The 14,711-nt window shown below is 41.5% G+C and overlaps 1 protein-coding gene across 9 annotated transcripts in view; it reads left to right on the top strand.

Moving 5' to 3' along the window:
- Nucleotides 1–8,141, top strand: part of rgs3a (regulator of G protein signaling 3a) — a 145,730-nt gene extending 137,589 nt beyond the window's left edge. For all 9 annotated transcript variants that reach the window (XM_071465624.1, XM_071465625.1, XM_071465627.1 and 6 more), the window contains 4 exons: nt 3,209–3,310; nt 4,446–4,507; nt 5,511–5,677; nt 5,873–8,141. In XM_071465624.1, the coding sequence (XP_071321725.1) occupies nt 3,209–3,310; nt 4,446–4,507; nt 5,511–5,677; nt 5,873–6,073 (532 nt within the window). In that variant the 3' untranslated portion in view covers nt 6,074–8,141. The remainder of the gene's footprint in view (nt 1–3,208; nt 3,311–4,445; nt 4,508–5,510; nt 5,678–5,872) is intronic.
- The last annotated feature ends 6,570 nt before the right edge of the window (nt 8,142–14,711 follow it).

Raw genomic sequence — 14,711 nt, 5'->3', positions numbered from 1 at the left:
GATACATAAATATATGTACCTGTCCTTTTTATGTCACATGGCAGGCATTGTTGGTATGAAGAGTGCTTCCTCTCTGCACCTGCATCTTTCAGTCCCCTTTTCCTCCTGCTTTAAGTCTGATTTAAGGGTTTAGAGTTTCACCTAAGGAAGTTTTACTTGACATACGAATAGTGTTTTTATTTTTTTGAGGTGACTAGTTATAGTTAGGTATCTGATTTCTGGAGGAGGAAGACATGGCTGTAGAGACAGTCCTCTGCGTGGCACTGTAGAAGCATGTTGAATGTGTCTTTCCCCACATGGAGGGAGGAGTATTATGAGGCCCTGCTTCAAGTTGGAGTTGCTGTTGAGATAATAATCACAGAGGCAGTTTCATTTATGGCTGTTTCAGTTGCGCTGCCATGCAGGGAGACGTGTTACTGCAGTCAGTGTGTGCGGTTTAAATGTGGAAACCACATGTAATATGTATCACTTGTTTTTGAGAATATTGTCAGAGCTGTGTTTGAGTTTCTGAAAATAGGTGGAAAAATAAATTATGGGATAATGGAAGCTCAAGTTTTTTCCAGTGTTGAGGAGTGACAAAAGTGCCTTGCAAGCAATCTGTGCTGCTGTTTGTGTTTGCAGTATCCACTGACACCCACATGGTGGCAGGAAAGAAACATACAAGTACTTTTCCCTGAAAGTGCCTGTTGTTATGACATCATTGTCACATCATTCCCACGCGGGCTCAGCTTGTATAAAACCAGACATAAATAATAAAGTGTCCTTTGTCAGGCCAACAAAATATTTTCCAACCCTTATAAAATACAAGTCCTTTTCTTCCTCACATGCACTGGCAAGACAGAGGCTCTCTTTTAGCTAACATGTGCACAGCTCAAGACCTGATTGCCTTGAGTGCAACCTAAAAATAGAACAATCTAATAAATTCAGCTCTGGTGTTATGAGTTTATTTAACAGCAAGAGAGTTTTTATTTGGGTAATAATGTCTTTCAGGCCTGCAAGTGTGAGCTGTTCACAGAGACACTGCATTAGAGCACCCTGTTATTTCCATGAAACAGAGGCCTAAATTCTGGTCAGCACTTAAGCATCTGGTTTATTTCACGCAGGGCAGTTACGTTATTTCAATCAACGGATACGCTATTTCTCCACCAGTGATGCTGTGTACACGGTTGTGTATTCCTTGGAATTCATTATAAAATTTGTCTGTGGTTTTCTGTTTTCAAATGAATTTTCTGGTTCTCTGTTGTCATCAGTCCATTCTTTTCCCGACATAAAATTTCCATTTCTTCCGTTACTTTTCCTTAGAGAAGAGAAAAAGCTTTCACGTAGCTTTTCTTAGATTTCACACCTAATGCTGTCACATTTTTCATCAAGCATACACATTTTTAATGAAGCAATTTAGAAGTTCCCCTCTCCTGAATGTTACAAATGCTTTCCATTTGTGGTTCTCTAAGTTGACTAAAGTAATCTGCACCAGCTCAGCTCCCCAAACCCAAACACACCCAAATCAATCCACCTACAAAGTCACACTCATCCTGATTTTAAAGGAGCTATTCAGCCGCTGTTTCGAACAGCTCATGTAGTCATGTCATATCATGTGTATGGGCATGTTTCTGCCTTTCCTTTCCTGCAGGCGTTGGAAAAACACACATCTCCAGCTGACTGTGGTCTTTGTTCAGTCCGGCAAGCCGCTCTGTGTGTGTGTCCACGTCACATTCACACATACATTAACTAGATGGCCAGAGTCAAACAACATAATCGGGTTCTTCCCTGGCCTATGGCCCATCCCTCCACCAAGTTCGGTGCAAATTGCTTCAGTACTTATTGCATAATCCCAATGACAAATAAACAGATGCAGGTGAAAACATCGTTTAATTACCCCTCTCCCTCTTCCCATCATACACATGCACAAACTGGTGCAGACTGGGAGTTTCCTAACACCTGTGACTGGCATGAAAGCACAAGTGAAGTGGGCATGAGTTGGCACATGAGCATGGGGCTTCTTTGAAATGTCTGTGTGGGCGTTCTTTCACCCCCATCAGATTGTATTCGTGTACTTTACACACACTCCCCAAGTGTTCATGTTTGAATGACAAGTGTCTATAACAGGAAGCTCTGTTTCTTAATTTGGGGTGTACATGCTCTCCTGGGGGCTGTGGGCTGGCTGTGGGACAGCTTGCAGTGATTAGGGCCAACGAGCGCACACTACCGCTCTGCATTATTAGCAGGCCAGCCAATCCACAGTGGAAATCAAAAGCAGGGACTCAGGAAATGGGTGTTGAGTGAGGTCACATCCCAATGAGGCAGCACGTGCTCCAGGTTGGGAAAAGCCAGGACAGATACCATGGGATTAGGGGAATGCGCAGAATTCTGTTGAAGCCCATGGGGGTTCTGAGGGTTGGTGTATTAGCCAGCAGGGGGTCTGTGTGTGTGTGTGTGTGTGTGTGTGTGTGTGTGTGTGTGTGTGTGTGTGAGATGGTTGTCGATTTGGGAAACAGGTGAGGGGGGCAGTTGGGAGGATTTTGGATGCTGCTGCTGGTGGGAAGCAGCAGAGGAGTGAGGAGGTCACTGTGCCCTGTTGCCTCGGCCCTGGGTCAGCTCCCTCTCAGCAACCCCTCTAGGCACATGGAGAATGGCGTGATGAAACAGAGGAGTGAGCATTGAGTCTCTCTCCTCCTTCTCTGCCACATTCGCTCAGTCCCTGCCGAGGAACCTGCCAGGGACACATCTACTGGAAAGACTGTCAGAGATATTAGATTGACAGGAGAGAAGAGTGACTCGAAGCGAGGAGAAGGAGCCTGATATCTGCCTTTTGGAGAAATTCTCTACCACTATACCAACATACCTGGCTTAAGACTAAAATGTACACAACACGACATCTATTTTCATCTTTTCTGGCATTTCTGGGTTTGATATCATATGGACTGGATTTACAGAGCTGAGGAGCTTAATTGGTGATTGCCATGCCTTGGATTGTTTCACTTGTGGACTTTGGATTTGGACACTCAACACTTTCTTCTCCTCTCTCTTTTTGTCTACCTCCTCTTTCTACTTTATCATCCCTGTCATCCCTGCTTCCATTTTTTTCCTTCTCTCGCCTCAACTTTCCCCTCCTCCCCTCTCTTCTGAACTCATAACTCTTTCTTTCACTCGTCCCTCTCTTTCCAACTCTCTCTCCGTCTTTCCCACCCTCTACCTTTCTCTCACTCAGGGCCAAAGACATGAAGAATCGGCTGGCTTTCCTGCGGAGGAGGAATGAATCCCCAGGAAGCAATCCAGCCGGCAAGTTAGACAAATCTATGAAGTCAGTCAAGTAAGTGGCCACTTCCTGACAGCATGTACATGTGGGTGTGTGTGAGACTGCTTTCCGGGTCTTGCCACAACTGGTGATGACCTGGTGTTGGGAGACAGACATGTGGGCAAGAGGAGAGAGGGGAGTGTGCACGTAATAAAATGAATGGGAGGTTGTGTTAGTAAGGATGGCATGTCAGAGGGAGGGACAGTGAGTTGCTTAGATGTTGTTTTTTTTTAATTATATAGAAAATATATTTTCAAAATCAATTATATTAATTGAATATATCACACATATTAAAACCCAGGGATTGATGTGATATTAAAGATTTAAATTGTTTCCATGCTTCCATGTCTCTATTTTGTTTATTCCAATAGACTTCACAGGAAAAAAAGATTTTCTTCATAAACTTTTTATATATTCTTTATTTGGAGATCATTTGGTTCCAAAAATGACAATAAATTTCATCTGTGGAACTGCATGCAATGGAAATATTGAAGATTTGTATAATTTCCCTTACATCAGAACAGTGAACTTGGCTGAGAGTTATTCAAGAATGTGAGAGCCAAACATTACTGTTTGTCGGCTTCTTTTTCAAATAGCAGCTTCTACACATGTAAGAGAATCAAGATGGTGAAATGTAAGAACAAACAGAGAGAATGGAGTAGAATGTAGTCAGTAGAATGTGTGTCAAATAACACCTCAGATGTGGACTAGACTTAGGGTAAGATTAGCCCTGGAAAGAGGCATGCTTTGTAGCAGGGGACAGAAAGGATGAGAGGCAGCAGGGGGCAGACACACTCCAGTGGGGGGAGGAGGTCTTTAAACCCAACAACGCATCCCCATTGGACGGCTGAAGCCCCTCCCCTCCTGCCTGCCAAGTTGCCTTCAGTGGGAATATAAAAGCCTACCCCCACCAGAGTGAAGCAGGCAGACTCATGGCTCTTAGTGTTGAAACCATCTGTGAGGCAGAACTGAATGTGAGGGAAAGAACAGTAGACACAGACTAGAGTGGAAGGAGGCAGCGGAGAGGAATTACCTACGTCCAAGTTTCCACTCATCTACCCAACATTGACAAAGTTCTGCGGATGGGTCACACAATGAGAAACCTGGCTGAGATGGGCTTGTTAAAGAATCGCTCTGCTTTTATCTGCAGGCCCACCCCAGAGGAAGCACTGAAATGGGGGGACTCGCTCGACAAGCTGCTGGCACACAAATGTAAGTTACTTTAAATTCTTTTTCCTCGTGGGAATGAACTATCTGTTGTCTTGAACATGTTTGGCATATGTGTTAGTACAGTTTAGTATTATGTAGAGGGTGAAGACAGATATACAGTGCATGCTTAAGGTGGTGGAGGAGGCTGGTAATCACAGGAAATATGCATGTACTGATACATGGATTTCACACACACACACACACACACACACACTCTGCCGCAGTGAACGGGCAGCTTGCATCAAGTTTCCCTAATCCCAACGGACAGAGTCCATGTATTACATAGAACGAAGGGGGAAAAAAAAAAAAGGCAACCTGCAAGTGTGTCGCTATTTTTGTTTTCCACAATTCATCTCCCACAGTTTAGTTTCAAAGCCATTACAAAGCCAGCACTACATCTGTTCCTCATCTGGCTTTGTTGACCTCTTTATTCCCCCTCTTCTAATTTCCTCTCCTCTACCTCTTACCTCACTCCTGCTTACCAGAATGAGGGAAGACATGACTGCTGGCACTGGCGCTGCTTATCAGCGTGGGTGATTCATGGGAACGGAAAGGTGCAGACAGGAGCCGTGGGTGGACACGGCTTCCTGCCTTTCTTTCTTCTGGATGCGTTCTTCCTCAAATCATTAACTGGACCGAAACTTAAAGAGCTCAGAGTTCCAGATTTACTCCCGTCCCCCTCCTCACACTGAAACAGGCATGTCTTTGTTCATTCACAGCATGTGCATAGGGAGATGCATTTATGTCATGCTGAATGATAAGGAAGGATTGGGTCAGCAGTGTGATGTCACTTAAAGGATGACAAGGACTTGAATATGCAATGTGGCATTGAGAGGCATTTTAATGTCTCACTTTATTCCAACCACATGACTCAAAAAGGCCGTCACAGAGCTATTTTAGGCGCTGAAACTCCAAGGAGCGCTTTAGCTGTGAGGTTGCCATGGCACTCTAGTCAACTCTCCTCTTGTTTATTCTCCTCCTCCACCTCCTCTCTGCTCTCTCTCAGATGGTCTGGCAGCGTTCAGAGCTTTCCTTCGCACAGAGTTCAGCGAGGAGAATCTGGAATTCTGGCTAGCATGTGAGGAATACAAGAAGATCAAGTCACAGTCCAAGATGGCCTCGAAAGCCAAGAAAATCTTTGCAGAATACATCGCTATCCAGTCTTGTAAAGAGGTGAGTGAGAGTGAAAACAACTCACACGGAGACTGGAAAAAATGACATCAAAACAGCCTCCTGCAAAAAAAAAAAAATAAATAAATAAAAGAGAGAAAGAAAAGAAAGAGAACATGCATTTTCCATTCTGTGTTTCTTCAAAATAAGAGCACAACCTTGCAGTTGTCTCACTTGTTTTATTCTTTTCCTCTGCAGGTAAATCTGGATTCATACACCAGAGATCACACTAAGGACAACCTGCAGAATGTGACACGCTCCTGCTTTGACCTAGCGCAGCGGCGGATATACGGGCTGATGGAGAAGGACTCATATCCCCGCTTCCTCCGCTCAGAACTCTACTTGGACTTAATCAACCAAAAAAAGCCCAGCTCTACTTCGACTTCATCTTCATCATAAGAGACCAGAAAAAGATGGAAAGGAGAAGAGAAAGATGATGATTGATGATGATGATGACTTGAAAAACATACAGTGGGTGGGTGGGATGTGAGGTTCTTTGTTTGCCTTTTTTTAATTTTTCTTTTTGTGTCTGTCATCCTGTCCACTATGATTAATTTTTGTTTTGTTTTGTTGTTGTTGTTGTTGTTGTTGTTTTTATGGTGTGAGAGGACGCGGCAAAGCTATGGCACTGCAAAGGAATGTAGTTTACACAGTTACCAGGTGGATGGATGAATGGATGGACTGATGAATGCATGAATGGATGTTACTAAAAAACAGAAGCCCACGAGCAAGGGCTGGAGCAGGAGCTGGACGCTTGTCTGATCACTGTTTTCTTTTTTTGTGTCAGTTTCTTGTAAGAAAAAAAAAGACATTTGTTTGTGTTTTGAAGTTTTTGTCCAGTTGTACTGGAGAAAAGGAGGGGTTGATCAAAAAAACCCTGCAGACATGAAGACAGTCCGGTACTGTTTTGTCACTTTTTTCCTTTATTTTCCTTTTGAAACTCCCACTTTAAATCCCCTCCTTTCCTCCACAACATCATCTGTGAATCCACTTCAAAAGCTGTTGGTACGACACAACGTCCTTTTTTTTCATCAAGCTCGAAACTGTGTGATGGAGAGAAGAAAAAAAAGACAAGATGATGTCTAAATGAAAACTAGTGTTGTGGCTGTGTTTCACATGCATCTCTGTTGAACTCTACATCCTCTCAAAGCTTCTATAAACAGCTTCCAACTTCTTCAGTTCATCCCAAGACTGTGGAAAGATACTGTGAGCGTTCAAGGGGGACGAAGGCGGAGACAGCGACGGGCAAAGAACACAAATGTATAAATAATGGATGGACTGGAGCTGTGAAGAAACACAGACGTGTCACCCTCACATTAAAAGACAAGAAGATCAAGTCACAGTCCAAAAGACATTCAAAATCACATTCAAAGCCAGAGATGGGAAAAAAAAAGATGACTTGCTTCCTTCCTCTCTCCAAAGACTGTTTACAACAAGGATTGAAAACTCAAGAAGAAGAAGAAATGTTCAGTGCAGCCAAACGCCATTTCCTTTAACATTGTAGCTCATTCTGGACTAATCGAGGAAGCGTTCTCAGGACATTGCTATGACAGGTTCCAGCTTGGTTTATCTTCTCAGCTGTTTCTGTTTTTCTACACATGCCCGCTGTTTTTATATGCTTTAGGGTTCCAACCTGCCCTTCCGTAGTTCCGCTGAGCAATACACAAGAGGTTGCTCCTAGTCTGAGGAAAAAAAAAAACTGCTTCATGTTGTACAAAGGTTATTGCCTATTTATTTAGATTAACTTGCTGGATGCTTCTACAGACACCCTCACCTCCTCCAAAGCACTCGGCTAAAAGCTCTCACTTTCCTCTTAACCACCAAACAGGTCCAATGCTGTCCTGAACTTTAAGTGCAATATTTTTTTATTTTTTATTTTATTTTATTATTATTTTTGGTTTGTTCATTTATTTGGATAATTTTGAATTTTTATGGGGAAGACGAAAGGCTTGAGCTCTGTATTAACTTTATTTGTTAAGAAAAAAAAAACGTAGAGCTATAAGGTTGACTTACAATGTAAACTTTCAAGAAGCATAAGTAGTTTAATGAATTTTAAGCAAGTGATTCTAACTGTGTGTTAACCCCTGGCAGCAGGCAGCTGGGGTATTATGGTTGTAAATATAATTCTTTAAGAAAACTATGTGATAACACATTAAAAACAAACAAAAACAAAAAACTGATAGGTCTCTGCTGGCGATGAATGTGGGACCCAGCTGTATCTATGTAAATATGAGAGACTCAAAACTATAAGATGACATGTATTGTTAAAAAAATTAGGTGAGCAAGAGCAGCTACAATCTGCTCTTTTCCCTGGTCATACACTGCTTGTAAGGAGTTTTCTGAAATGCATTTTATCATTTTCACTGTTTACAATTCAAAATGCATCTCCTATGATAGCAAGTGAAAACAGTAGAGTACATTTGGTGTCATTGCTAATGATAAATAAACCAACCAACTGAAGAAGTAAGACGTGTTGTCTGTGAATTTTTCTTATGACTTGTGTTTGATTACTTGCATGCCGGCCTGGTCCTTCACAAACATGCAACAACGGACGTGTATTCAAGAAACAGAGGTTGGCGTGAGGTTGCTAATAGGAATAGTTCGACATTAAAAGCATGTGGGACTAATCTGTTTTAATAAAATCTGCACCTCTAAAGTTCCTTAAATAACATGTTAATTAGCCTGTACAAAACCCCATGTGTAAAAATAACAATTTGTGGTTTCACGGGGGGTCACACGCCACACCAGGCCTCAAGGTGATGACAAGACTCCAGGAAGTTTCTATACAAGAAATGTGAAACAAGATATAGCATGTTAATAAGTGAGCTCCGAGGTGCTGAGGGATTTCTAACCCTTTCCCCTTGCTTCAGCTGAACTAATTGCCTGCTGGCTATATAGCTTCATATCTAGTGTGTAGACACCTCATCTAACTATTGCCAAAGAATGTGAAGCTGATGCAGACCATCGAGACTCGTCGTGATCCCTGCTGTCTGGTTTTCTGAAAAGAAGAGCAAGTGAGTGTGACACAGGGTCAAGCTTTGGCTGGGCTGTCGGGATGGGATGAAAAAGAAACAGTTGGAAGTCTGTGAGTACAGGGTGAATGTGTGTGTGTTTGTCTGTGTTTGGGGGGGGTTGATCAGTCTGAAGTGGTGTTGGCGACAGTAGTAACAGCGCCTAATCTTCTTTACCAGCTGCCATCTGTTTTGACAGAGACAGTTTCTTCTTCCAAAAGGAATTGTCATCCACCTCTCTATCGCCTCTCTTGGCCTGTTTCCTCTCCGTCTCGCTCCCTGTTGACTGCCTCTTTGTCTTCAGATCCCATGCCTGTGTTTCTCCATGCTCATCTTGTATGCCATACAATGGAGGTTCCGCTCTTGTGCTGGATTCCTTTACCAAATCCTTTTGTTCAAGTTTCCTTCCTCTCTGTCATCTGTGTAAACCATATCACAGAGTCTGTCATTGTTTTCAAACTCAGCTGTCACGTGAGCTCCAAAACGCGCCAGCTCGCATTTCCTGCCTCATTCTCCAGTTTCCTGCTGTTCCAAATATGGCTGTGGACGCTTCCTCCATTGTGACAGTCTCTTATCTCACATTCTTGTCAAGTACAAATTTGTCACCAGGATATAGCGTGAGAGTGAGTGCTATTATCTTTATTTACAGAAAGTTTTTCATGTAAGGCAACATTTTAAAGATATCTATGTCTTGTCTGCTGGACTACAGGGAAACAAGTTTCCAATCTCTTCTTTTATTTATTGTCCTGCCAGTCCAGTAGACCTCCCAGTGCTTTATTGTATAATTAAAATAAACTACAGGCTTGAGTGCATCTTGTTGCCACAGTTCTGGATCTTCATACAAAGATCACTTAACTCAGTTAGTGCTTCTGAATCTTAAAGGAGCCATTTGTAAGTTTTGCTATTGCTACATAGCCAACATTAGGATTATCAGCTGTTTACGTACCAGTCTAGAAGAAACGTTGCAAGTTCAGCATCAAACTTAATTTGTTTACTTGCCAAGACCTGTTTCCAGCGGTGGAAAGCAAACGCCCATGTTAGCATGCTAACCAGCTAGCTCCGGCACGTCTCGTCACTTTCCAATAGCGACTCACTGCAGCCTCCAATCTGTTATAATCATATCATAACCTCTTGTTCTATAAAGAAAAGGATGGCTGAAGCTCTACAAATAGCCCCTTTAAAGGAATCTTGAAATACTCTTAGAGGGATAGTTTGAGGTTTTTGGGGATACACGTCTCTGGGGTGAGGCAAGAGCTATCAGGCAATTAGCTTAGCTTAGCATAAAGACAGGAAGCAGGGGGCAAACACCATTTGGCCAAGAGACTGTTAAACACGTAACTCCTTATAAAATAATAATTTGTCGTTTTTTTTACTTTTCTTTACTTTTCAGACTAAAGCTATAAACAAGATATAACATGTTATTAGTGAGCTTTAGAGGTGTCGGTGGGCACATTTCCATTCTTTGAGGTATGCTAAGCTAACCAGCTCCTATCTGTAGTGTCATATATAACAAACTGACATGATCTAACTCTTGGTAAATTTCAAGAGCTTTTCCCTAGATATAGAACAATTTCTTTGAATGTCTGTTATAACACAGGCCTTAAAATTTGTATTAAACTATTTTTATTATTATTAGTTATTTTGCCCTGAACTGTCCTGGACCACCTCTGATTTTGGAAACAGGCCAACAATTGCTGCACAAAGAATGTTTTTTATAACTAGTATGAACACTGCAATAGCATTCCTGACTCTGTCTTTGTCACAGCAAGTTATTTTAACATTTACTTAAACTATGGAAGAAGTTTTACACTCTTTAAACTGAAAAATACAAACACCTTTTTTCACCTTTTCCGCTCTAAATAAAGACATAAAACTCTGTCACTGAATATTATAACAGATATGAAACATTCCAGTTTTTTATGCCTCTATCAGATGACACCGTGTAAATAACAATGTCAAAAGCAAGCTGTTAAACTGCGCATTTGATATCTGTTTCTAGCACCGTGAACTCAGAGGACCCATAATATGCAGTTGTGCTGAATTCAGTGGGGCTCCCCCTCTGCTCCCTCATATTATTATTCTCTTATTTGTGCTGCAGTCGAGGGGCTTAAGCCTTGATTAATCCTTAATTCTCAGATCAGCCGATCCTTTCAACTCTTGGCAGTTTTACAAAAGAAACATCACGTCTCCCCTGCTGCCCTTGCTGACTGATGGAACCCTCAATCCTGTTTGGTGTTTGTTTTCTCTTTGCTCTTTGTACAGCATTGAAATACGTCTTTTATTCTAACGTCTGCTACTCACGGTTGAGCACAACATGTGGACAAATAAAAAAGGATCCTTTTCACTGGAGTGTCTCTCTTATCTGTGTTTTTTTTTCCCCTGATACATTCTTCTCATTTTCTGACCTGCTATTTGAGGTGATGTCATCATGAGCTCAAGATCTCTTTATTTTCTTGCCCCCCTTGTAACTGTACCATCTGTCAATGAACAGGTACGTGTTTTCAGATTTTCCTCAGTGTGGCACGAATGTAAAAGGAGGGGTGGCGGAATTAAGGGGCCTTAAATGCACTGAGCTCACCTCCACTGTAGCTTGAGCGGATGTCGTCATCACTGCTGGTAGACAGGGACTTTAAAAACAGCAACAGACAGAGGAAGGGAGAGTGGAAGGAGGCAGAATTTAATAGCCTGTCTTATCCCAGTGGTCTAATCAGAACAGGTCAGCTTTATATATAGATGGCCTTTATAGAAACAGATAAGTTTTACACAAGTATTGCTGATGTTTTTTTTGCCCAAATACTGAAGATGAGACGCTTTATAGGAGTAGTTTGACATTTTAGAAAATACACTTATTTGCTTTCTTGTTGAGATTTACTTGCTTATTTACAGCAAGCTAACTTAGCTTAGCACAGAGACTTGAAACAAGGGGAAACAGTGAGCATGGCTCTGTCCAAGGGTAATGAACCACCAGCAACTCTGAAGTGCACAAATTAACATGATACATTTGTTAAGTTTGATCATTACAAAACAAATCAAAGTTCAATCACAGTTTTCATTAATGCAGTGGAGAGAAGACAGCGACAGACATGATGAGTCACATTTCTGATGACTGGTATCTGAAGTCTTAGTAGATAACCATCCTCCCACATTAAGCACAGCAAACCCACCGTTTCAAGCTTATACCAAAACAAAACCATTTCTTAATTACAGCTTAACACAGTGATAGTATCTGTCTGCCTGTCTGTGTACCCTATATAAGTATATAAGTGCGTGTGAATGAATGAAAAAATGAATTTTTTTATTTGACGATTTAAAAAAACACATACAACACTGCACTGCAGTCATTACATGCATTAAAAATCACAGAGTAATAAAACTCACTAAAGCCCGAAGGCTTATTTCCAGTGTGTGAGCACCTGAGGAAAAACTCTCCCACTCATTCTTGAAACATGACCAAATTCTTCAAGAGATTCAGGCGGGCACAGCTGGATTAACAGGAAGCAGCTGTGGACCTCCGCATTAGACACACTGAACACACACAGACAGAGACACATTCACCATGCATGTGCTGATTTCCCTAACATGAAAAACCCACAAATGGCAGAGGAAAAGTCTTTTTACCACTTAATTGAATAGTTTGACATTTTGTAAAACGTGTTTATTTGCTTTAGTTAGATGAGAAGACAGATTACAAAGACAGATACCACCCATACATTTGTTATCAAATACAATATGAAATTACGACCACTGGCTTTGCATGGAGGCTGCAAGCCTGCAATGAAGCCCCTTTTAAATGCCCCAGTGTTTTATTGTCGTGCTGTGATCTGGACTGTGCTGAAGAAGGAGAGCTGCAGGAGGAGTTAATGTGCAGCAATTTGGGTGTCAAAGACTGGCAGATTGTTCCCTCCTCAACTAAACTGTTCCCATACTTAACTGCCTGTCGTGTTAGACTCCTCAGTGAACACCATCAAACCCTCCATTACATTACATAACCTTAAGCCAGTAGAGCTTGTTGCTTCCTCTCAGGTTATTGTAAAGGCACCATATAATCACTTCTGCAATTTCTTAAGGTCAAGGACACAGTTATCTTCCCCAGGAGAAGCTTTAGAGGTGAAACCACTCCAGATGGTTCCTCCATAATGAAGCGGCATTTAATCAACACGATACAACACTTCATTTTGAGGCGAGGAGGCTGAACTGTAAAATTACAGTAACCTTCTGCAAGGTCAACCAGATCAGGTAAGAGGTGTTTTTCCCAGCAACTACTCAGTCCAAACGCCTACTTTAAACCATCTGATGTGTGACTGGTGTTTCCACTTCCATGTTTCATTTCATTTCAGGATGTTCAATGACACTTCAGAAAGAGACATGCTCATCCTAAAAGAGGATCTGTTCTTTTTTCGGTCATGTTTTTTGTCATGATGTTATCTGTTTACATCTTAATCCTGTCTGGAAGAGAGATTTTTCAATTTTCATTTTATGTCATTAGGTGACATTACGCCATCGTTTTGACCTCTAACATATTAAAGATATATTTTCATTTTTTTCTTCCACATTGATCATTGACATTGTGCCCCACATGTTAAAATGTTTTCAGTTTTCTGGCTTATCAACCTGCTGGATGTTCCATCAAAGCGAAGAATAGAGGCAGCGATGGATGGAAACAAACCACACAACAAGAGGAGAGGAGAAAAGGCAGGTGGGCTACTCCACAAAAAAAAAACAAAAAAAAACACTTTAAATGATGAATGTTGTAAGTACAGTAACACTAAGCTTAAATAATGCACTTCACTAATAGGATTGTAATCAACCGAAAACCCGCTGACCTCATCAGATTATCCTTCAAGCTGCTAAACTCCTGCAGCATCTATGGTGTTGTTAACAAAGCCTTTAATTAGAACAGAAGATATTTTGATAGTATCTAGCATTTTGTCATTTTGGCACAATTGCCTGGTCTGGTGTTTTCAATGGTTGCTCATTAATTCCCTAAAATCCCAATTAATTCACAAAAATAAGGAGGCATATGAAATCTTTATCTTCAACACCAGATACTGGAGTTCAATTCTTTTCCTAAAAACAGTCCATGTCAGTTTGAACCACCAAGAGCATCTTTCCACAGTCTTGTGTTCATCTTTATGCCTCCGCACCAGCCGGCAACAGCCAGGGAGGCATTATGTTTCCGGATTGTCTGCCCATCAGTCCGTCCGTCCGTCCCGTTGTCGTGAATACAATATCTTAGTAAGGCCTTCAGGGAATTCCTTCAAGTTTGGTAGAAACATTAACTTGGACTCAAAGACAAACTGATTACATTTTGGTGGGCAAAGGTCAAAGGTCAAGGTCACTGTGACCTCACAAAACATGTTTTTGTCCATAACTCACAAATTCATGCAATAACTATGACACAATTTAATACAAATGTCTCCATTGGATAAAATGAGGAAGTGATAACATTTTACATCAAATGGTAAAAGGTCACCGTCACTGTGACATCAAAACGTTCTGGCAATTATTCAGTGCTGTAACTCAGAAGGGGAAATTGTGACCATATTTCCTGCAACCAGTCTTAAAATGTATTATTAATAGTTGTCTTTAATAATAAGAGTGGTATTTGGGGGAATAGTTATTTGTCTTTGCAGCTGCTTGAGACAAAATTGACAAACCTGGATTGAAACTGTAGCTTACAAGCCACAGGCAGACAATTGTGTTAGCAGTGGAAATGAAGAGTGAGACCACACCAGCATCTGAACTGGCTGAAATTACATTTGCTGGTAAGTTTAAAGCTGTTTAATGTGTCCAATACAGCATATCGAAACTGCATCTGCAATTTCAGTTTCTTCTTGAACAAATTTTTTCCCTGTGTGACACGATCCAGGCTTCCCCGTGTAGCTTCCAGACTGCTGATGGCAGCCACAGATGTCCACACTCTGCCAATTATGGCACTGTTTCCTCCTCCTCTGCTGTGCACCGTTGATGTGTGTGCGCCTTGATTCACATTAATAAGCTCTTTGACTCTGTGGTCAGCTGGCATT

Source organism: Trachinotus anak, unplaced genomic scaffold (assembly GCF_046630095.1).
Source record: "Trachinotus anak isolate AG129_WGS33_773 ecotype Australia unplaced genomic scaffold, CSIRO_AGI_Tana_v1 ptg000028l, whole genome shotgun sequence".
Taxonomy (NCBI): domain Eukaryota; kingdom Metazoa; phylum Chordata; class Actinopteri; order Carangiformes; family Carangidae; genus Trachinotus; species Trachinotus anak.
Note: the sequence above shows the minus strand (reverse complement) of the source record. Positions and strands in the feature narration are given on the sequence as shown.